At 33.6% G+C, this 25,687-nt stretch overlaps 1 protein-coding gene across 2 annotated transcripts in view; it reads right to left on the minus strand.

Moving 5' to 3' along the window:
- Window positions 1-25,687, minus strand: part of LOC142233020 (uncharacterized) — a 300,554-nt gene that overhangs the window by 152,067 nt on the left and 122,800 nt on the right. Inside the window, exon 1 of one of the 2 annotated variants that reach the window (XM_075303787.1) lies at window positions 21,403-21,509. The exons of the other annotated variant lie outside the window; for it this stretch is intronic. Within the exon in view, the coding sequence (XP_075159902.1) occupies window positions 21,403-21,471 (69 nt within the window). The 5' untranslated portion in view covers window positions 21,472-21,509. Of the gene's footprint in view, window positions 1-21,402; window positions 21,510-25,687 lie in introns of those variants that run through there. 2 annotated transcript variants of the gene reach the window in all.

Consider the following 25,687-nt stretch of genomic DNA (forward strand, 5'->3'; position numbering starts at 1 on the left):
GAAGTGCTTCATGCGCGAACAACTTTTCTGGGATTTGGTTCATCTTGAAACACCCATAAAGTCGACTGTTTGGGATTCATCACCTGTCATAGAAGTGTTTCATATTTTTGGAGCATTTTTTGACCAATCAACACGAGCCTTTTTTGAGCGTCATTCAGTATTGAATGTATGCTGGTCCAAATAATACCTAAGGTAGCCTCAATCTCACGATAGACCCCAAAATATTCGCGATTAAATTCCATTTTTTGAGCGTGATGATTTTTTTAAGTTGCTGTAAACAACACAAATAACGCTTGTATTAGACAACGTTCCGAGTACGTATAACCTCAATAACTGCAAGATTTACAATAGAGCCAATTCCGAAATATAAAAGACATGCTTTCTCAATTAGAAGATAATATATGGGGTCCAAAATTGAGTCATCTACGCCAGCCAGATCTATACTGAAGAATTGGAAAAATCTATTCGCCCTGACGCGAAACATGTATGGTCAAGCCTATATAGATTTATATCTGGCGTTTCTTTTCAATGAGTTAATTCGTATAGTTTCTTAATCTTCTTTGTCAATAAAGCTCGAATAATAAATTAAGTATAAAAAATAAAATCATACATTTGGACGTTAATTGCTTGTTTCGATATCAGGTTTACATGGAATGTGAAAATGTATACCATTTTCGGCACCGTTTAAAATTTCAATTAAAACCCATAATTGTTTAATAATCACTTTATAACTTAATTGGATTAGATCTTTTGTCACAGATAATACAATTGTCAGGTGTTAAAAATAAATTTTATTTTATCATTATTACGATTTTGTTATTTGTTTGACATCGTTCATTATTCAAAAGTTCCGAATATAAAAACTGGTCTTATATCAAAGATTTTCTGTCCAGAAAATCCATTAATTTTTACTTCGTAACAGATGTTTGATCACCATTAAATAAATTTCACTTGCTTTGCATTAAATGAGGTTAATATAAACTCAAAAATTGTATGACCCATAATTTTACAATCCGGAAAAGATATGAGATCAATTCCATGTTAATCAATTCCATGTTAAATTTATCGTGAAATTGAGTCGGTCTACATGACAAATGTGAGCGGAAATTGCCCTTTTGGAAAATCACCAAATAGCCCCCCTAAGTCTTTTTATAACCTAAAGCCCTACTCCGAAAAAAAAGTGAACTGTTTTATAGGAAGAATGAACTATCTCGCACGAAAATTTAACTAAATTTTATTCCACATATTGAGATTTCTACAAAGCGTTGTTAAAACCAGGAAATTTTAATGCCCTGTTGTACTTTTTAACTACAGTTCACGAAATTACATCATCTCATAGAAGAAAAAATTAACTAAAAGTAAAGAAGAAGATCATTGGCACCAAATCATGACCATTTTAACCATACAGTAGTTCATTCTTACTATTTTTGGGAATCGTACGAAAATCTTCTTTTGCTTTAGTTCATATTGAACTTATGTGTACGGTCATTGAGACATACTTAAAAAAAAGTAAGATTTCATTAAGCTGTAGAAAATTTCGATAAAAATAATAAAATTTAATTACAAGCAAATCAATTTTTTCCAATAAAAATAATAACATAATATAGTATATGAGCAAGCACAGCATTTGCCTTGTTTAACTTCGCATTTGAGTTAAACCATACTCCGCTCCGGAAACCCCGTGTTGGGCCAATTGAGTACACGCAGAGAAGGAATATGATCACCTCAAACATATTTTAAGAGCAAAATGTTATTTTTGTATGGTGACCATGTAACATGTTTGTCACTAAAATGTTATTTTCTCGTCAAATATAACGTGCTTGCCGAAATCAGATACATGATTTCCGAGAAAATAACATGGTTGCGAAAACCATGTTACATGGTCACCACCCAAAAATAACATTTTGCTCTTAAAATATGTTTGAGGTGATCATATTCCTTCTCTGGGTGTAGCTACTTGCACTGAAGGTTATTGCTGTCTACAACCGTTACGAAAATTAGAAAAACTTTGTCACAAATGTATATCGGTCGAGAGAAGCGAAAAACATTTGCCAGTATAAAATAAAAAGGTTTAAAACTTTGAACAGTTTTAATATTTATTGCTCACAGTAGTAGTCTTCTTTTAACACGATGCACATGCAAACAAATAATTCTTTTTTTTCCAAACGAATTGGACCACGGACCATACAATTTTTAAGCAAAACCACCACTATCCACTGAGCCTTGTAGTTCCTACTGTCATCAACATAGCTCTTAATTTCATCGCTATAGCCATTATCGCACAAGCGCATGTACGGAAATTTTTTTTTTACATATGGGTATTTCCAGGATCGATAACGTGACATTCGTACGCTTTTAAATGTAAAAAAACATGGTAAAAATCAATATTTCCACAAATGTTTTTTTACGTGAATGCAGCATTTCATCAACACTATTTTCGTTACAAAAGACAAGCATTGGGAACTTGTCGTTATTAAAGCATTTTTGGAAAACATTGGATAGATAACGTGACAAAAAATGGAAGTCATTTGTGACTTGATATTGAAAAAATCTAAATTCTGCGAAATGTGGCCATTAATTTGTAAATAAATACTCTTAAAGCATAATAAAGAAATGTAGTTTTCCATTTATAAGAGTTATTTTTGTCTAAAACTATTGCTTTATATATTTATAATGTTTTTTAGTGATTCGTAACGTGACATCGGTAACGTGACAAAATTTCCACATAGAATTTTTCTCACCAAATTTTATTTGGAAAATCAAAAAATAGTAATTCTAATGTTTTAAATGTATAAATAATAATAAAAATTAAGAATACATGTATAAGAATCTAAAACAGATTAAGAAATAACAAGTAAAGAAAGTCTAAAGTCGGGCGGGGCCGACTATATTATACCCTGCACCACTTTGTAGATCTAAATTTTCGATACCATATCACATCCGTCAAATGTGTTGGGGGCTATATATAAAGGTTTGTCCCAAATACATACATTTAAATATCACTCGATCTGGACAGAATTTGATAGACTTCTACAAAATCTATAGACTAAAAATTTAAGTCGGCTAATGCACTAGGGTGGAATACAATGTTAGTAAAAAATGGGAAATATTTAAATCTGAAGCAATTTTAAGGAAACTTCGCAAAAGATTATTTACGATTTATCGCTCGATATATATGTATTGGAAATATCGGAAAATTAGAACCATTTTTACAACCTTTCGACTAAGCAGTGGCGATTTTACAAGGAAAATTTTGGTATTTTGACCATTTTTGTCGAAATCAGAATTTGGCACGCATACTACAATGCTAATTCTACTCTCTGTGCAAAATTTCAACTAAATTGGAGTATAAACTTGGCCTCTTTGGTCTTATGAGTGTAAATCGGGCGAAAGCTATATATGGGAGCTATATCTAAATCTGAACCGATTTCTTCCAAACTCAATAGGGTTCTATTCTGAGCCAAAACAATCGATTGGACTAAAACTGCGAACTAGACTTTTATTACAAAAATGTGTTCACAGACAGACGGACATGGCTATATCGACTCAGTAGCCCACCCTGAGCATTTTTGCCAAAGACACCATGTGTCTATCTCGTCTCCTTCTGGGTGTTGCAAACATATGCACTAACTTATAATACCCTGTTCCACAATGTGGCGCAGGGTATAACAATTTTGTTTTTTGAGGTAAGGACCTTTCAACCTTTTTTAAAGCTTTTCCAAACGCCTGCTTACTGTTATAAGGATTAACGACGTGTTCTTGTTGTTTTGCATTGTTCTGAAGATTTTCACTGTGCTTTCTCTGCCTTAGACGATCCTTTTCCCGCTTACTTTCCAGAAGGTTATTGTTTTTGTTCTCCAGTTCCTTCAACTTTGCCCGATGTATTTTCATTTTCATTGCAACATTTTGTAGGTACTTCTGGCGCTTGACGGGGTCCGACTTAATTTTTTTTAGATATTTATTATTTTTAGCCATCTGCATAAAAAGTAAGCATAATACGTATGTACATATATGAAAACCAATATTTTTGTTATAATGTTTCCCACTTACGATGAGTAACGTGACAAACATTTGATTGAGATTAAACCTTCTTCCATATCAAAAGCGGACTATTTTTTGTTTTATTTATGTTAAGCACGATTAACTTTATTTAAATAATAATTTGTCAGCTTCTTTCTTCGACGGGATGAACAGTACTGAGAAAAAACAGTGTTTTGGCATCGATAACGTGACACAGAAATAGCAGGACAAAAAAAGGCAAAAATATACGGTTTGTCAAAGAATACTTTGTGTCTATTTATATTTTCTTATTAGTTTATCGTTGGAACAAAATTGTTGAAACAAGATTGCAATAATAAAACATATATATAATAAATAACAACGAAAAGAAAAACCAGAGGAAAGAGTCACAAAAAAAAAAAATAAAATATTATAAGTTTTTGTGTAAATTTTTCACAACAAAAACAAAAATATGCTTTAAACGCATTATATTCCTTAAATTCAAATAGTTCTTTAACAATATAAATGACAAAAATGGCGGTTTAACCAATTTTAATTTTTTCGTCCTGGTGGACCTTTTTCTGGAAATAGCCATATGCATAAATTATATGTTTGGAAATCAAATTTTTAGCACGTTATTTTTAAATGCACGCATATAACGTTCATAAAACAGTAATGTCTCGCGAAGCAAACATACCATATATTACTTTAGAAATTTCGTATAAACATATATAACAGGTTGGCTGATAAGACCCCGATCTAACAAAGAAAAACAATTTTTTATGTCAAAATTCGTTTTTATTATTCAACATAGTTTCCTTCAAGAGCGATACAACGATTATAACGACCTTCCAATTTTTTGATACCATTTCGGTAGTACTCCTTCGGTTTTGCCTCAAAATAGGCCTCAGTTTTGGCGATCACCTCTTCATTGCAGCCAAATTTTTTCCCTGCGAGCATCCTTTTTAGGTCTGAGAACAAGAAAAAGTCTCTGGGGGCAGATCTGGAGAATACGGTGGGTGGGGAAGCAATTCGAAGCCCAATTCATGAATTTTTGCCATCGTTCTCAATGACTTGTGGCACGGTGCGTTGTCTTGGTGAAACAACACTTTTTTCTTCTTCATATGGGGCCGTTTTGCCGCGATTTCGACTTTCAAACGCTCCAATAACGCCATATAATAGTCACTGTTGATGGTTTTTCCCTTATCAAGATAATCGATAAAAATTATTTCATGCGCATCCCAAAAAACAGAGGCCATTACTTTGCCAGCGGACTTTTGAGTCTTTCCACACTTCGGAGACGGTTCACCGGTCGCTGTCCACTCAGCCGACTGTCGATTGGACTCAGGAGTGTAGTGATGGAGCCATGTTTCATCCATTGTCACATATCGACGGAAAAACTCGGGTGTATTGCGAGTTAACAGCTGCAAACACCGCTCAGAATCATCAACACGTTGTTGTTTTTGGTCAAATGTGAGCTCACGCGGCACCCATTTTGCACAGAGCTTCCGCATATCCAAATATTGATGAATGATATGGCCAACACGTTCCTTTGATATCTTTAAAGCCTCTGCTATCTCGATCAACTTCATTTTACGGTCATTCAAAATCATTTTGTGGATTTTTTTGATGTTTTCGTCGGTAACCACATCTTTCGAGCGTCCACTGCTTTCACCGTCCTCCGTGCTCATTTCACCACGCTTCAATTTTGCATACCAATCAATTATTGTTGATTTCCCTGGGGCAGATTCCGGAAACTCATTATCAAGCCAATTTTTTGATTCCACCGTACTTTTTCCCTTCAGAAAACAGTATTTTATCAAAAAAACACGAAATTCCTTTTTTTTCACTTTTTTTCACAATAACAAAAGTTGTCAATTTTTTGATTCCACCGTTTTTTCCCCCTTCAGAAAACAGTATTTTATCAAAAAAACACGAAATTCCTTTTTTTCCACTTTTTTTCACAATAACAAAAGTTGCACAAAAGACGCTCTATCTCACAAACTAATTGACTTACAGACGTCAAATTTTGACTCGAATCACGAAGGTTGGTACTATATAAAAACAATATGCATTTAATACTAGCGACGCCATCTATGTGTCAGACCGGGGACTTATCAGCCAACCTGTTATGTGTAGAAACGTCAGAGAGAGAGAGAGAGTGCTAAAGAGAATACATGAAAAATATAAAGATGGCTACGGCGAAAGATAACCAAAGACGTCTAATGATATGTAAAACTGCAGAAACAACAAATAAAAGATCAGGTTGCCGAGTAAACGTTCATGATTGCTTATCGACTTACATATTTTTGCCCATATGCAAAACAATTTATTGACGGTTTATCGAAGGAATTTATATGGTAAAAGTACAACCTCAAAAAATCGCTTCTGTAACATATATCCCAAACACATTTTGCTTAAAGCATATATATTTTCAGGATTGGTGCAAACAAAATATTGTTTGTATTATTGAAACATATTATGTTTCACCTTAGGGCATACACTGGTAGACTAAAATTTTAATGAAATTTCTTTGTGTGGATATATTTTTAAGGCGCCAATTGGTTACTTTCATTATTTTACTTGCAGCATACTCTCTAGGTCTCACTTTCTAAACACATATATGTTTATAGGCTATTTCCAAATTAATATATGTTTGCATCTAAGCATATTATATTTACAAACATAATATGTTGTAACATATTAACATATATGTCTCAGACATGTTATGCTAGTTTATGAAAATTGTATGCTTTAACTTAAAAATATTGTGTTAAAAAATTTGAGTTCCAAACATATAATTTTTACACCCTTTTTTCGTCTTTTCGGCCGTGTACAGACGCACATCGATATACCAACTCAGGACGTGGCTCTGAGCATTAAGAGCCAAATACATGTGTTTATCTCGTCACCTTCTGTATATTGCAAACTTTTAATACCTTGTTCTATAGAGTGGGTATAATAAAAAGAAAACACTCACTTCATACACTTCAGCCTCAAGCAACGCGCCAACCAGCGTTGGATAATATTGTCCAGAATCTTTAGAGAAATTCAAAATAGTTTACTTAGGTAATTCCTTTGTTATTTTAGTTTTAAGCTCCTTACGCAAAAAAAAAAAAAAAAAAAAACAATAATAAGAATTAAAAAAATAAGCAAAAATATAAGGAAAAAACTTTAATGACAACGAGACAATATTTCACATTAGTTTCTTGTTGTCGAAATGTCTTTATGCCTTCATATTTCATGATCGATTTGTCAATTGTCAGCATTATGATGGCATCATTCCACATAAATAATTAGCAAAAAACCAAACTGCTACAAACAGTTCAATAATATTCTGTGACAAGAAGACAATAAGAAGCAACTTCCAATATCTTTTAAGAAGATTTTGAGTTTGTAGAGTCACCAATATAGACGGAATATGAACGTTTTTTATTTATTCAGATACAAAGAAAATATATATAATTCAATTGAAATTCGAATATTTAGTATATAATATTTATATCGATGCATTTAATTGGATTAAAAAAAATTGTAATAAAAAATATATTTGCGCATCGTAATATGTTGAGATATATTAAATGTACTTAATGGTTTACAAAATTTGAAGAATCTTACACGCAAAGTAAAAAAAAGTACGGGTGAAACTTCCTCCCCCCCCAAGAGGCTTCACAAGCCAAATCTAGAGGTCGATTTATATGGGGCCATTCCTAAAAGTGGTCTGGTATGGCCCATTTTCATTACCATCAGAACTACTACACAGAAAAAAATTTCCATAGTTAAACTAACGCTAAATTTAACTTATTTTTATTGGAAAACAAGTATAAACGGCCGTAAGTTCGGCCAGGCCGAATCTTATGTACCCTCCACCATGGGTTGCGTAGAAACTTCTACGAAAGACTGTCATCCACAATCGAATTACTTGGGCTGTGGTATCTTTTCTAAGTTGTGAGTTAGTCCATACGTGATATATATTAGACAAAACAGGTATATGTAGGTAAGTCTACAAATAATTATGAATCGATATGGACTTCTGCACGGTACGTAGGGAGCCAGAATTGAAATATGGGGGTCACTTATATGGGGGCTATACACAATTATTGATATGGACCAATTTTTGTGTGATTGGGGATCGATTTATCTGAGGGCTATATATAACTATAAACCGATATGGACCTAGTTAGGCATGGTTGTTAATAGAGGTGTGCACGTGAGTAATATTTTGCTCACGCACACTCACGACGGAAAAATCTTACTCACGCACACTTACGCACGATATTGTTTGGTAGGACTAACGCTTTCGTGTCACGTGCACACCTCTAGTTGTTAACCGCCACATACTAGCACAATGTACCAAATTTCAACTGACTCGCATCTCGGGATCGGTTTATATGGGGGCTATATATGATTATGGACTGATATGGACCACTTTTGGCATGGTTGTTAAATATCATATACTACACTCAGAGAAGAGTGAACCCATTAGCGAGTTATTTTTAACTAACCAGTGTTAATATTGATCTTCGTATGTCGCTAAAGAAGCATGTACCCATAGTAAGTTCAACATTTTCCTATAGGTTAGTAATTTGTTTTAACTTTTGTCAAGTTCAAATTTAACTGTTCAGAAGTAAAAAATTAACTAAATAATAATTTTTTTGAAAACGACTTGGAGCAAGGAGACCTCAAGGGTGAGGATCCCAATTTCTACATGTCATATTATATTTAGTACAAATCACATACTGTTCTGTAGTACAAATCCTTTAAAATCATTTATTAGATTTTATTTTTATCATTTTATAAAATTTTACCTTTTGTCCGGACGGAGGATCGAACCGCGTACCATCAGTTTTCTAACTAAACACACTATCCACTGGGCCACTTAGCTCTTACACTCATCAACAACCAAATGTGACATTGTTTATTCTTTTCTTGCTTGGCTGCATGTATTCATTAACACATACAGTCAAGAGTGTCTATTTTTAGAAACACCACACGAGCACATGTTTCGGAGGCGAACTATTGTCTAGAAGTAGATTCACTCAACGGTAGTTAGAATTGACATTCATCGTTAGTTTATTTATACTAAAAATGGAAATTTGGTGTCCAACTAGACTTCGTAGTATTGCACAGTAAAAGTTCAGTAACGCTGAGAAACTTCTTCGTACGTTCGAGAAAATACATATTCCCTATTATTATATTTGCTTCAGTCCATTTACGAACTCATTGGGAGTTCTTAACCATTTTGCTGATAATGACCGTAAGTTCAATTTACTTCCATTGAGTTAATTTTGCTCATCAATAGTTACATTTAACTAACTATGAGTAAAATTTTGAACTACTCAATATTATGGAATTTACTTGTAGTTACGACGTTAAATTTTCTGAGTGTACCACCACGTACCAAATTTCAACCAGATCGTATGAATTTTGCTTCTCCAAAAGGCATCGGAGGTCAAATCTGGGGATCGGTTTATATGGGGGCTATATATAATTATGGACTGTATGAACCAATTCCTGCATGGTTGTTGGATACCATATACTAACATCACGTACCAAATTTCAACCTAAGCGAATGAATTTTGCTCTTCACAGGGGCTCTGGGGGTCAAATCTGGGGATCGGTTTATATGGGGGCTATAATAATTATGGACCGATTTCGACCAATTTTTCATTGCCATTAGAGACCATATACTAACACCATGTACCAAATTTCAGCCGGATCGGATTAAATTTGATTCTCTTAGAGACTCCGAAAACCAAATCGGGGGATCGGTTTATATGGGGGCTATATATAATTATTGACCGATGTGGACCAATTTTTGCATAGTTGTTAGAGACCATATACTAACACCATGTACCAAATTTCAGCCGGATCGGACGAAATTTTCTTCTCTTAGAGGCTCCGAAAGCCAAATCTGGGGATCGGTTTATATGGGGGCTATATATAATTATGGACCGATGTGGGCCAATTTTTGCAGAGTTATTGAGAGCATATACTAACACCATGTACCATATTTCAGCCGGATCGGACAAAATTTTCCTCTCTTAGAGGCTCCGCAAGCCAAATCTGGTGATCGGTTTAATGGGGGATATACGTAAAAGTGGACCGATATGGCCCATTTGCAATACCATCCGAGCTACACCAATAACAACTACTTGTGCCAAGTTTCAAGTCGATAGCTTGTTTCGTTCGGAATTTAGCGTGATTTCAACAGACGGACGGAAGGACGTACATGTTCAGATCGACTCAGAATTTCACCACGACCCAGAATATATACTTCATGGGGTCTTAGAGCAATATTTCGATGTGTTACAAACGGAATGACAAAGTTAATATACCCCCATCCTATGGTTGAGGGTATAATAATATACCCCACCCTATGGTGGAGGGTATAAAAATTATTTTCTTGTAGTTAAATTTTATAATTTTTATTTTCCACAGCTTAATGAAATCTTACTTTTTAAGTATATATCAAAAATGTTATGAACTAAACGTGAGTATAAAGTTCAATGACCGTACACATAAGTTCAATATGAACTAAAACAAATGAAAATTTTCGTACGATTCACAAAAATAGTAAGAATGGACTACTGTATGTTTAAAATGGTCATGATTTGGCGCCAATGATTTTCTTCTTTACTTTTAGTTAATTTTTTCTTCAATGAGATGATGTAATTTCGTGAACTGAAGTTAAAAAGTACAACAGGGCATTAAAATTTCCTGGTTTGAACAACGCTTTGTGGAAATCTCAAAATGTGGAGTAGAATTTAGTTCAATTTTCGTGCGTGGTAGTTCATTCTTACTATAAGACAGACAAGTCGGACAATTTTTCGTTCAAAAGTTAGCGTGACTTCAACAGACAGGCGGACGGACATCGCTGAATCGATTCAGAATTTCATCACGACCTAGAATAAATATTTTTATAGGCTGTGAGACCAATAGTAGTTGTAGTATTTATTTTTCGCAATACATCGACATATTTACAAAAAAATAGAATAGGTTTATAATTCAATTAACAAAAATTGTCTGTATTGGACGAATGTTTTTATACAATTTGTCAAAAGATTCAAGTTAAGAGCAAAACCGTTTAAGGCATCTACAATTTCTTCTTCATTAAGTCCTAGTTTTCCAAAAAATCATACTCTAAATTCTCTATAATTCTATAATTCGGATTGTTTCAGACATTTTTCGCAATACTTTGTCAGTGGGTTTTGCTTTTAAAAGATTCAAAGAAAGGCCAAATGCGTAGTTCCAATCACGAGTATTCACATTCTCCATCGTCCAAACAATTCCTAATTGAGATCCCAGCTGTCTTAATTCTTTTACCCATAAGAGGTTTTGCTCGATTGGCAACGCAGTCTGTTACCGGAGTAAGAGATTTTCATGATATTCAAACATTACCCTCATAGTGTACCTCAAATGAAGATCCAGCGTTAATATATGTACACGTTCAATGTCAGTTTCAGATAGTTATGCATATCATAGTGTACATGATGGTGGTCGTGGGATTTTCTTTAAAAAGTAGTGTTGTATCTTGTCCACTTCATCGAAGTGTGCGAATCTCCATATTTGGCCCGCATATGTTTGGACTGACCTACTGACTGCTAAAAACATTTCGGTAGTATAGTTATTGTATTTTTGTCAAATGTAGTTCTCTGTTCCACATGCTTTGTGAATACCACTGTTGGGGTTAATTCCATTCCTAATTAACAGTATTTGTGTGTCTAAGACCAATATTTCGATGTGTTACAAACGGATTCGACGTGTTACAAAAGTTAGTATACCCCCATTCTTTGGTGAAGGGTATAAAAATTTATATTGCTTAAGGAAATCATACAAAAATATGAATACATCAAGATCTGTGTCCTAGTTTTAAGCAGGGCTGTGGAGTCGGAGTCTGAAGATTTTGATGGAGTCGGAGCCGGAGTCGTATAAATTTTGCTCGACTCCGGCTCCGACACCAGCATTTCTTATTAGCTTCGACTACGATTCCGACCCGTGGTCGGAACACATTGAAATATTGCTCTAAGACCCCATAAAGTATATATGAAGATTTTTCTGGAGTCGGAGCCGGAGTCGTATAAATTTTGCTCGACTCCGGCTCCGACACCAGCATTTCTTATTAGCCTCGACTCCGATTCCGACCCGGGGTCGACTCCAGGTGGTGTACCTAAATCTCATAACAGTATTCCAATTGTAATTTTAAGGTGTAGTGTTCCAAAAATAGACCGATATAAGTATTCTATTTTGCCATATGTGTTTATATGTCCAAAAGAACTCTAATTTTAATTTTTGATACGACTCGACGACAACCACGACACAAGACTATATAGAGACCACATCAAAATATGGGTAGATAACATTCTTTAGTCTGTAAGGAATGTTCCCCGAAATAAATAAATAAACGGGACAAGCTTTTTTCCTGTGTATATAAACGTTAAATCTTTAAAGAAGTTTGTGTGTTGGCTGAAGCCGGCTTCATCAATTCAATATCGACATCAAAATCGAGGGTGACCGCTATCTGGGAACTGACCAACTATAATCCGTCTCCGCATATCTACAATAGTTGTGTCCTAATTCTCAATTATCTGCAATCGACGAATACACGCGGTCTCGATTATATACGAGTCGGAATTTTTCATCAGAAAGAATTATATTTGCAGTCGATATGGTTATCCGTTCACAGACATCTACAATCGTCATTTGTGGGTATTGCAGAAAAAATCGTTAAAAAGTTAGTCTTATAGTTGGGAGCCACCGTGGTGCAATGGTTTGCATGCCCGCCTTGCATACACAAGGTCGTGGGTTCGATTCCTGCTTCGACCGAACACCAACAAGTTTTTCAGCGGTGGATTATCCCACCTCAGTTATGCTGGTGACATTTCTGACGGTTTCAAAGCTTCTCTAAGTGGTTTCACTGCAATGTGGAACGCCGTTCGGACTCGGCTATAAAAAGGAGGTCCCTTATCATTGAGCTTAACATGGAATCGGGCAGCACTCAGTAATAAGAGAGAAGTTCACCAATGTGGTATCACAATGGACTGAATAGCCTAAATGAGCCTGATACATCGGGCTGCCACCTAACCTAACGTAGCCTTATAGTTCGGCTACACTGAACAGATATTTGACAGAAATCAAATGGAATTTGTTGCTACTGGAAACCAGCAGTTTTAGCTCATATTGAATATTTAACATTATGATAAGAGTGTTTCCAAAATGGCACCAAGATATTTCGAATAGAGGTGTGCGCGTGACACGAAACTCTCGTGACACGCGTGATTCACACGTGAATCACGTGAGTCGTGAACAAAATCCAAAGCAAGTCTCGTGAATGGAACTAAAATAAATATGTCGTGCGTGAGCGTGCGTGAGAAATAAAATCGGTTCGTGAATGTGCGTGAATAAAATTTCTGCAAAGTCACGCTCACGACAAAAATCAAGATTTAATTCATAATCATATGTTAACTGAAATTAATTTAGCTCTCGAACTATATTCTATTTTTGAAGTTTGTTACCTTTGTTGATTTCCGTTTGGAAAATGTCGTGAGGCTCGTGAATTTGCTTCGTGAATGTGCGTCAGTGGGAGTACAATTTCAGTCTCGCGCACACCTCTAATTTCGAAAATACTCTAATTTCGAAAAAGATTAACATTCATTTTGGTCAAATATTTATTTATTTATTTATTTTGGATCCAATCACGAATTTAATTGATCCAATTAATTTTTAATTGAGATGTCTTCAATCACAGAAATGGTAGTATCAATCATCATACACACAAAACAATTTTTTTTCTGATTCAATCACGAAATTAATTGATCCAATTAATTTTTAATTGAAATGTCTTCAATCACAGAAATGATAGTATCAATTAAAAAATTTATTGAAGGTCAATTACAAAGTTAATTGATCCAATTAAAAAATTAATTAATACTATTATTTTTGTGATTGATTTATGTTTCAATTAAAAAATTTGTTGAATCAATTAAATTTTTAATTGAATATTTTTTAAAACTCAATTAAAATTTTAATTGGAAAAATGTTCGTGAAATTTTTTTGTATGTAGTCAATTAAAAAATTAATTGATCCAATTAAAAAGTTAATTGATACTATTATTTATTGTGATTGATTTTTGTTTTAATTAAAAAATTGTTGAATCAATTAAACTTTCAATTGGAGATTTTTGAAAATTGAAGTAATTGAAAATATTATGGTGAACAATTTTTCTGTGTAGTGTGACCATACCTATAGTGCAAAAAATCTCTTTTAGTTTTAATGTTTCTAAGAATTGTCGTTATCAATTCTTCTCAATTCCCAAATATATTCGCATCGATGAATTTCCTGTCTTCCGATTTTCTAAATATCGAGGATTTTATAGGAGACTAATTACTGGAGACAATTAAGCCTACACCCATAGAAAAAATAATGAACGGCGTTGTCATTTCAAAACGTTTCGTTCATGAATGTGAATCAACACACATGTGTTGTCAAACTGAGAACAGACGGGGTCAATCTGACAACGTTAAAATGACACCATCCGTTGTCAAAACAATAACGAGTGTTCATGATCTGAAAACGTAATGGTTACGAATTTATAAACAAAATTAAAAAAAAAAAAAGATTTCCGCTACCGTGACTCGAACCTGTGTTGTGTGCACCATACGCGTTAACAGTCGCTTTAGCTCATTGCACCACCGGCGGAGTTGCCATAACAACGTCTAACGATTATTTTAAGAATTTTCATGGAAAAAGAAAAACGAATGCCGTTCATGAAATTGTGAACGCCCGTGGACAAAATCGTGAACATTTCGTTTTGATTTTTTGTGAACGTTTCCGTTTCATTTTGTCACCGTCCATTCACGATTGTGGAACACAATTTTTCTATTAGTGTAGCTAGGCTAGGTTACAGAAACTGTATAGGGCCGCTCTTGGTTAATTTAATGGACCTAAGAAACATACTTTTGCGAATATCATACAGTTTAATCGTAGCTATGTGAAATAAAAGAATTTTTAATTATTCTATCGACACCAGCTGGGTTTATATACTGTGAGCTCTATCATCAATATCTCGACGCTTTACAAATATCTGAAACAAAACAAATTTGTCAGGGTATTACAAATAATTAGCGCAAGGTGTATGTTATATATAATGGCATTATTTCCCCACTCAATACTTAACTATATTTCGTCTCATCTCTATATAAATGTTATATACAAAATAATTATGTATCATTGTCATCCATCAAAATCGGCCTGTCAACACTTCTGTGAATACACTTCATTTCCTATTTTGTTTAATTATATTTCTTTCTTCATTCGATCTAAACATTATTTTCACAAAAAAATAGAGTGGATTCTTAATGGATGCCTAATGGTGATTATATCTTTTGACATTTATGTAAAAAACAAATAAAAAAAACTGAAAGTTGTTTTACAAGTGTCAATATCACCATTAAACATATCCAAGAATAAGAAAAATTATAGAACTCTGAAAAAAAAAATAAGAATAAAAAAACAAGCATGAAAATCATATCGACACGTGTTGTTGCTGCTGCAACTACACGGAAAAAAAAACATGTCTGGTTCCAAAGATTTTGCCTTTACTTTAAAAATTTTGGTATTGATTCCGAGCCAAAGAAGCGGAGAATACAAGTAAGGATACTTTTAAGACACAATTCTCTTTTAAACTTGGGTTTTGTGTACTTGCTTCTGGGAAGCAAATTTTAATTTTTCGTTTTTTCAACTTTTTTTCTTCATATGCCATCAAAGTCCCTTAGAAACGAGTTAACGACAACTTTATTTTTCACACTCAGACTCGACTTCCGGTAGAATTTATGCTATGTTTCAAGTAAAAACGTCTTTAAAATAAAGTGTGGAAAAAGATGTCCTATTTTTGAATGATTGTTTGCTTTGTAGTCAAAATGCAAAAAGACAACAAATTTAAAGACAATTTCATTAATTTTTTCTGAATTATTAAAGTCAAGTTGACCTTACCCCAAAAAAATTTTATTTCATGTTATGATACCCATTTTTAAGTCAAATCATTTAGTTGTTAGGACAATACGACTTCATTGAAAAGTTTATCGACTTTTGGACAAGGAAAAAAACTTTATATTAGAGAAATGCGTCTTCTATGCTAAGCAAAATTCTCATTCGTTTTTTAAGAACATGAAATCTTTAGACTCACGACAATATTTCTTTCAGTGTACCTCGCCGATGTAATGGTTTGGCGTTACATAATGGTTATTGCTCACAAAAGAAAAAAGGAGAACTAAAACAAAACAAAAATTCAACTACAAAAAAAACCTAATTCCCAAAAAAGCAGAAACATTCTAAAATTTAAATATCCATTTGAAAATTTACAACACAATTTAAAAAAATCTCTTTTGTCTGAACAAAACGAACAAAACATTGCATGACAATAACAAAAAAAATTCGAACTGAATTATGTGCTCTGAATGGATGTAGGCAAGTATGTGTCTTAAGTCTTTTGATTTGTTGACTCATAAAGTAGACTCCAACATCTGAATATATCAAATAAGACAAAGAAAATTTTTTAAATATCTTAAATGGCTTAATTTTTTTTTCCAAAACCATCCAAATGTGAATTATGGGACGTTATAAACTATAAAAGAGTAATCATATATTTTAGTCTATGGTAGTAAAGAAAATTTGAATAAGTTATTACGATATGGACACATTTCGCGTATAAAGCGGGTACCAAAAAATTTTGTCCTAGACCCCACACTGAATATACTACTCGACGAATGACAAAGACTGTATTCATATATATTATATTTGCGTTGTACGATTATTGTTTTCGTACCATATAATGTATAGGATAGCTCACACGAAATGTTATAACATGTTCAAACGACAATAGTTTTTATACCCACCACCACCCAGCAAAAAAATTTGGAAGTTCTTCCAAAGGCACAACTTTAAAAGCACTTCCAGAAGATGCACTCCCAATGATGTTCATTATTTTAACTACCCAGGAAGTTCTTTTAATTCAATTTTTTATAACTTGGTTTTTTAATGGATAATTTTAACTTTTTTGTTTCAAATAGGTTAAAAACATAGTAAGAATTCATAAAATGGTACAAATCACTTAAATTTTGTCGACAAAAATGCTAAATCCAATCTGAAAAAATTGTGAAGTTTTGAAAATATTTGAGGTCAAACGTTTGCGACAAGCGTTAGAATCAATTAAGAATTATAAAAAATTATAAAAATTATTTATTTGACAAAATATCACAGAATTTTTTAATTCACATCCAAAACATTGAATTCGGATCAAACCTAAAGAAGTGATGCAAATTCAATGCATCGGCTGTTGAAATTGATGTCTTCGCCCTATGATAAGCCCATGTTAAATTCATCGCTTTTGCGTCAATTTTGCACCACTTCCGGATACAAAAAGAACATTTTAATTACTTTTTTGGCGACTCTTTTTTGCTGGGCATATGAAGGTGACATTTATTTATTTATTTATTTTATAAGGTATATATTATTAATCAGGGTTTTAATCAGGGCTGTGGAGTCGGAGCCGGAAGCGGAGTCTAAAGATTTTGCTGGAGTCGGAGCCGGAGTCGTAGAAATTTTGCTCGACTCCGACTCCGGCGAAACAAACTTTGAAAAACACTTTCTATCCAATCCTACACAGAAAAAAATTCACGAACATTTTTCCAATTAAAATCTTAATTGAGTTTTAAAAAATTTTCAATTAAAAATTTAATTGAATCAACAAATTTTTTAATTGAAATAAAAATCAATCACACAAATTAATAGTATCAATTAATTTTTTAATTGGATCTATTAATTTTTTAATTGACTGCCAATTAATTTTTTTAATTGATACTATAATTTCTGTGATTGAAGACATTTCAATTAAAAAATTAATTGGATCAATTAATTTCGTGATTGAATTAGAAAAAAAAATTTTGTGTGTATCGAACAACGAAAAACGAAGTAATGGATTTCAGGCCATTCAAAGTGTATTTATATGGGTGAAATTTCACGGCGATATAAAAAGTAGGATTTACTAGAATATGGACTGAATTGATCAATTGTATTGTCCTTTTTAACATATTAAAATACCGATTTTTTTGACCGTATATACTCTTGATAAAGGTACAATTTTAAGGCGATATAGCAGTAGAACCTAACGTTCTAAATTTTTTGTCGAGTTCGATGATGGGTCATACCGGACAAATTTTGTGATATAGCACTTACATAAAAACCCATCTTCCGATTTGTTTTAAGACGTTTTTCCCAGTCTAAAATGTTCATAAGATTTGTCAGAAATTTTGAATTTAGAGTTATTTGAGATCTATAAATAAATGTGGAAATTTCCCATCGTCTCAGATTTTGTATATGGATATAATTACTTGAGAAATCTCCATATACACCCGATGTCCTTGGAAGCTGTAATTTTAATTAAATTAAACCTCTGCCAACGTGCCATCTAAGCCGGTCTTTTGGGAGAATGTTTGTTTCATCAAACCCATCGAAATTCTTTACATTAAATTAATAGCCTCTAATGCCCATAACTGATAGACCATTTATAAATCGATGTTTAAACATTTTATATATTTATTTTATGGTAGTGTTTTTTTTTTTAAATTCTAAACTTTCTATCTGATTAGCCGGACATTTTGATTTTTGTGTATTATTCTTTTTTATATAGATTTATTTTTTATAAAATGCCTATATAGATTAATAACAGGATTTTACTTCTTAAACTTCTGGAGGCCTAATTATTTTTTGACATTTTTTGTTTTTATTAATACATATTCTTGAGATTGTTGTTATCTACCCATATTTTGATGTGGTCTCTATATAGTCTTGTGTCGTATTTTAATTTATTGGCCTGCCATTAAAATGTAGAGTTCTTTACATCCCTAAAATGCTGAGATTTGTCGTCGAGTCCTATCAAAATTTAAAACTAGGGTTCTTTAGGACATATAAACACATATGGCAAAATAGAATACTTATATCGGTCTATTTTTGGAACACTACACCTTTAAAATTACAATTGGAATACTGTTAAAATGAGATTTAGGTCCAGCACCTGGAGTCGGAGTCGAGCAAAATTGACTCTACTCCACAGCCCTGTTTGTAGCCACGGCACAGCTTTCAAAAATTATACTAGAGGTATTTTAGGTCCATAAGGAAGTATGCCAAATTCGGTACATGTTTTGATATAACCCCCACATAGACCAATATGTCGATTTCACTTCTTGAGAGCATGGAAGCTGCAAATTTTCGACTTTTTGAATCTATAGCTTTTCCATCCATCTCATATAGCCTATATATAGACCAAGATATGTCAAATTTGGATTCATTCGTTTTAATGCTTTTTTCTGCATGTGCTATCAAATTCCTGTGAAATCGTGTTAACGACAACTTAAATTTCCACATTTAGACTCGACTTCAAGTAGAAATTATGCTATGTTCCAAGTAAAAAAAACGTTTTTATAATAAAGTGTTGAAAAACATCTCCTATTTTGAACGCTTTTTTGTTTTGTAGTCAAGATGCGAAAATACAACAAATTTAAAGAAAATGTCTTTAATTTTAAATAATTTTTCAGAATTATGAAACCCACGTTGACCTTAGTCAAACAAAAACTTATTTCATGTTAAGATACCCATTTCTACCTCAAATCTCTTAGTGATAAGGACAAAACGACTTCATTGTGAGTTCATCGACTTTTAGACAAGGTATTTTTACACCATAAATAGGTGTGTCGAACATGGTATGTATCGGTCCAGGTTGTGCTAAGCCAACCCCCCCGATTTGGAGTCTTGGTCTTCGAGAAACCGTAATTTTTATCGGATTTGAATTAAATTGGATATCTAGAGCTATTTTAAAACCACAAATACTTGTTCCAAATATGGTGTATATCGGTCCATGTTAGAGTATAGCCTCTTACGGAAACGGTTGCCACTATAAAAATAAAAGTTCGATAAACATTTCTACAGAAAAAAAACTTGACAAAATTTTCTATGAAAATAAAATGTTGATAAAAATTTTCATCGAAATAAAATTTTGACACAATTTTCGATAGAAATAAAATAAATTAATAACTTAAAAAAAATAATTAAATAAAATTTTCTAAAAATTCAATTTATTTAAACATTTTAATTTTCGTATTATTTCATACGATCAAAGTTCATTGTGATAAGGTCTCCCTTTTTGTGGAAGTAGTAACTTTCCCTTATTGCTGCAAGCTAAAACCGTTAAAGCATTTAAATTTCGACACATTTACAAGTCAAGGGATATTTATACACTCAAAAAGTTGTCGCTAATAGGACTAGATATATGTCCTATTATCGATAATTTTTTGTAGTATTTTAGGACAGCAAATAGGGGTTCAGAATATGGTGTGTATCAGTCCATATTCTGGTATAGTCCCCTAGACCGCTCTTGATTTCTTGTGCTTTTAAAAGACGCAATTTTAATCAGATTTTCCAGACATGTTATATAGGGGTGCTTAGGACCATAAATAGGTGTGCCGAATATTATGGGTATCGGTCCATATTTTGGTATAGCCCCCATATAGTCCGATCTCCCAATATGATTTCTTGGACTTCTAGAAGCCGCATATTGCAACCGATTTTCCTGAAAATTGATATCTAAATAGAAGTAATTTTGGTGTGCACAATATATAGAATGATCTTCCAATTTAACTTCTGAAGCTTCAAGAAGGCGCAGAATTTATCGACTCTCCTTGAAAATGGAAATCTAGAGGATCTGAGGACCACAAATAGCTATACAGAATATGGCGTATATCAGTCCATGGCAATTCTATATATTTTCAAGTAAGCAGCTACGACGAGGGGCAATCGGGGGAAACTGATACTGAAAAACTTACATAGTTATTACACTCTTATCTATAGTGAAAGATATTTTATATACAAAAGACTTAAGACACATACTTTGTACACATAAAGCCGGGGAATGGTACCAAGCAAATTCCCATGAAGTTTCCACCAAAAATATTTAATAAATGCATGTAATGTGTACTTTTATTATTATTTTTTTTTTTTGCAAATATTTTGTTAAACTTGACCATGTAAATGCTTTGGGTAACAAATAAATTATGTGTTTTTTTATTTATTTATAATTTGCTGGAGGAAGACAAACTCATATCACTTAATTGGAAAATATGGCACGAGGAAAGGGTTATTATACCATGTAACGCTACATTGCATTTGAAAACATATTTCAGGGTTAAGCGAAAAAAAAAATGTGTTGACGTCAAAACAAATATTTGTAATGATTATTATCTTTTGTGTAAAAAAAAAGAAGGTCTCCGTTTTTTGTTGTCAACATACATCATTTTACCCAATTTTTTTAGTAGATTTTTTATACAGTTTTTTTAATAATAATAAATTGTTTACCTTATTATAAAGCTGTAGCGGTTGTATCAGCTGCTGTTGTTGTAGTTGACTATGCTTGGGGGAATCCATGGTGTAGACAATGTTGCTGACGCACTGATGTTGTTGAGGCTATTGACAATATTCGTTGTTTTTTTGTTTAGTAAATACAATCTGGCAAATCACCGGGCGTGGAGATGCATGAGTTTATTATATTCCCCTCAATTTCAGGCTGTTGATTTTTTTTTAACACTTAAAGTTCGTATGACTTTGCCCCACTGCCACATTCGTACCATAACATAAAAACTCAATTAAACTATGACAAAATTTTGTCTCAAACACTTTTTTCTTTTGCTCACATCAAGCCAGAAACAACTTCACAGCTAAAATTATGCCAAATTGTTGAGATCAGCTACATAAACACACTCGTCAAATGCCGGTAAATCTTCCACAAACACACAAAGACAAAAATGGGGTAACATTAAATTAAGGCAATTTTGATTTTGAAGGGCATATTGTAATGCTTGGCTTAGGTGATTTAGGCCATAGCATAAGATAAGGTGTCTATAAAAAAAATTTATTGACCCACAATTTAATAAGACAACAAAATGAAAATTCAGCACTGGCAGATTTGATAAAATTTCACACAATACTCGATCCTCACTATTGCGACTCTTTGGTTTGGGAAAATATTAAGAATACTTTAGAGAATTTTTTTTTTGTTTTGCAAGAACGACAATGGATTTTTGTTTGAGAATTTTCGATTTGTTTTTCGTATTTGAATATGAAGGTAAGTATAATTTGTTTAAGTTTTTAGCAATGTTGGTAAAAAACTGGTATGCATTTTTGGGAAGGTTTTTGCAATTCTTAAGTTGTTTTATACCAATCTTGTTTCTGTTTTTATAATTTCTTGTTGTTATTAAATGAAAATTTCTATGTTTGTTTTTGGCTTGCTTTTAAACTCCAGCTGGTTTTCTGATTATCATATCATCGTCTCTTTACCATAACACTAAGCCTTATTCAAAAGAGCCAGCTCTAGGTTTTTCTTCATGATTTAAGCACTAATGACGTTTTTCCAGCTCTTACACTTAGTTAACTTCTTGATATTTTTTTTTTGTGTGGACAAAAATTAAGAAATTCAAAATTAACTGATTACGAGTTTTACAAACGGGCTAGTAAAAATTTTCGCGTGCACACTCCTATACGGCTGCGCTTAAACTAACTTCAGTCTTCGATCAATGCCGGTTCAAGTATTAAACAAAAAAAAATTATACACAAAAATTGTTTTGATTATTTTTTTTTCGTTATTTTGGTAGGTTTTTCTGTTAATGCTGCTCGTCGTAGTGCAGCTAGCCAGACAGCAAATAAGCCATCCCCAGCCCAGCTTACATAGTCGCATATAGCCCCCCCCCCCCATTCGTTCATTCATCCACCATCCATACAGCTGTACATTGTTGTTATTATTGTAGCAGATTTGGTTTGTTTTCGTTGGAGTATTTGCTATAAGTGTGATGTACTAGTATTGGTAGTGTGTGTGTTTTTTTCTTACTGCCATACAATGGAAGTATTCTTTGTCTCCAATATCTGGTACTCCAAAGTGATGACAGCTACTTACTAACTACCTGGTCTGTAAGTCCAACCCTAGCTTAGATTCATACCTGGCCTTTACTTGAATTCTTTGTCTCATCCATCATAGAAAGAATACACAAGGCTTATGTTGCCTTAAAAACTTCCGACTTAGGACGTTTATTTCCTTCCGGGGGGGAAATTTTATTCAGGGTGATCATAACTTACCTAAGGAGAAACAATAAAATATAAAATACGCAATCAATAAAAAGCGAAAAAATATTAAGTGATTAGAGACACTCTATGACCGTTTCTAATGGCTGAGCAATATAGAATCCAAGCATTTAAAAGCATTTCCAAATTCAAACTCTACTTAAAGTAGAAATTATACTATGTATCAAGTAAAAAACGTCTTTAAAATAGGGTGTAGGCTAGGTTAAAGTGGCAGCCCGATTAAGATTCGGGCTCACTTAGACTATTCAGTCCATTGTGATACCACATTGTTGAACTTCTCTCTTATCATTGAGTGTTGCCCGATTCCATGTTAAGCTCAATGACAAGGGACTTCCTTTTTATAGCCCAGTCCGAACGGCGTTCCACATTGAAGTGAAACCACCTAGAGAAGCTTTGAAATCCTCAGAAATGTCACCAGCATTACTGAGGTGGCATAATCAATCGCTGAAAAACTTTTTGGGGTTCGGTCGAAGCAGGAATCGAACTCACGACCTTGTATATGCAAGGCGGGCATGCTAACCATTGCACCACGGTGGCTCCCTCACCATAGAAGACGTATTTCTCTGATATAAAATCCTTTTACTGTTGTCCAAAAAATGCGATAAACTTTTCAACGAAGTCGTTTTGTCCTTATAACAGGTTGGCTGATAAGTCCCCGTTCTGACACATAGTTGGCGTCGCTAGTATTAAATGCATATTAATTTTATATAGTACCAACCCTCAAATGATTCGTGTCAAAATTTGACGCCTGTAAGTCAATTAGTTTGTGCGATAGAGCGTCTTTTGTGAAGCAACTTTTGTTATTGTGAAAAAAAGGAATTTCGTGTTTTGATAAAATACTGTTTTCTGAAGGGAAAAAATACGGTGGAAGCAAAAACTTGGCTTGATAATGAGTTTCCGGACTCTGCCCCAGGGAAATCAACAATAATTGATTGGTATGCAAAATTCAAGCGTGGAGAAATCAGCAGGGAGGACGGTGAACGCAGTGGACGCCCGAAAGAGGTGGTTACCGACGAAAACATCAAAAAAATCCACAAAATGATTTTGAATGACCGTAAAATGAAGTTGATCGAGATAGCAGAGGCCTTAAAGATATCAAAGGAACGTGTTGGTCATATCATTCATCAATATTTGGATATGCGGAAGCTCTGTACAAAATGGGTGCCGCACGAGCTCACATTTGGCAAAGTGATGGCCTCAATTTTTTGGGATGCGCATGGAATAATTTTTATCGATTATCTTGAGAAGGGAACAACCATCAACAGTGACTATTATATGGTCTTATTGGCGCGTTTGATGGTCGAAATCGCGGCAAAACCGCCCCATATGAAGTTAGAAAAAAGTGTTGTTCCACCAAGACAACGCACCGTGCCACAAGTCATTGAGAACGATGGCAAAAATTCATGAATTGGGCTTCGAATTGCTTCCCCACCCACCGTATTCTCCAGATCTGGCCCCTAGCGACTTTTTCTTGTTCTCAGACCTCAAAAGGATGCTCGCAGGGAAAAAATTTGGCTGCAATGAAGAGGTGATCGCCGAAACTGAGGCCTATTTTGAGGCAAAACCGAAGGAGTACTACCAAAATGGTATCAAAAAATTGGAAGGTCGTTATAATCGTTGTATCACTCTTGAAGGGAACTATGTTGAATAATAAAAACGAATTTTGACAAAAAATGTGTTTTTCTTTGTTAGACCGGGGACTTATCAGCCAACCTGTTAGTTATATTATTCGACTTAAAAGAAAATTGTGTTAGACTAAGGTCAACTTGGCTTTAGTAGTTCTGAACCAACAAAATTTTCAAATTGAAAATTTTGTCTTCAAATTTATTGACTTTTTAAGAACGTTTTAACTTGAAAGATTGCATACTTTATGCTTTAAATTAAGAATTGTTTCTTAAATGAATCCTTACTCCAATTTCGCCCTTCTTTGGCTCGGAATCATGGAATCATTCGAAGATTGCAACCATTTTTTTCTGTGTATATAACCATTAGTAAAGTTAGGAAGATCCATCTACCTTTGGTTTTTGCCTTTAAATTTTAAACTTTATTTCAATAGGCAAATATCTCATTTATTTCGATGCGCCTGAATAGCTTAAGGCCTCTGGTCTTTCCAAGCTTAACAGAGGATTACCTATAGTTCATGGTTTTAACGGAGGTTTTACTAAACATTTATCTCTATGACTTTTTTGCCAAGGCAATTTGTGTTGCTTGAATACAAATTTTCCTATGTAGTATTTTACCTACTGTTTGATCTTTTAACTAAATATCACGTTATGGGAGAGTACCGAACAAGAAACTTTAAACAAAAGACTTAAGACACAAATCCCGACAATGGAAAAGCCCCGAAAAAAATCTATTCTAAATACTTCATTTGCTTGGTTTAAATAAAAGGCTTGTGATTAAAACATTTTTTTCGCCAAAGACTTCATCTAGATGCCCTTAAAACCATAGAAAAATTGATGATTGTTTTGGATGTCTATCAATAAATCTTCATCATTGAATGTCTACA

Source organism: Haematobia irritans, chromosome 4 (assembly GCF_050003625.1).
Source record: "Haematobia irritans isolate KBUSLIRL chromosome 4, ASM5000362v1, whole genome shotgun sequence".
Classification (NCBI taxonomy): domain Eukaryota; kingdom Metazoa; phylum Arthropoda; class Insecta; order Diptera; family Muscidae; genus Haematobia; species Haematobia irritans.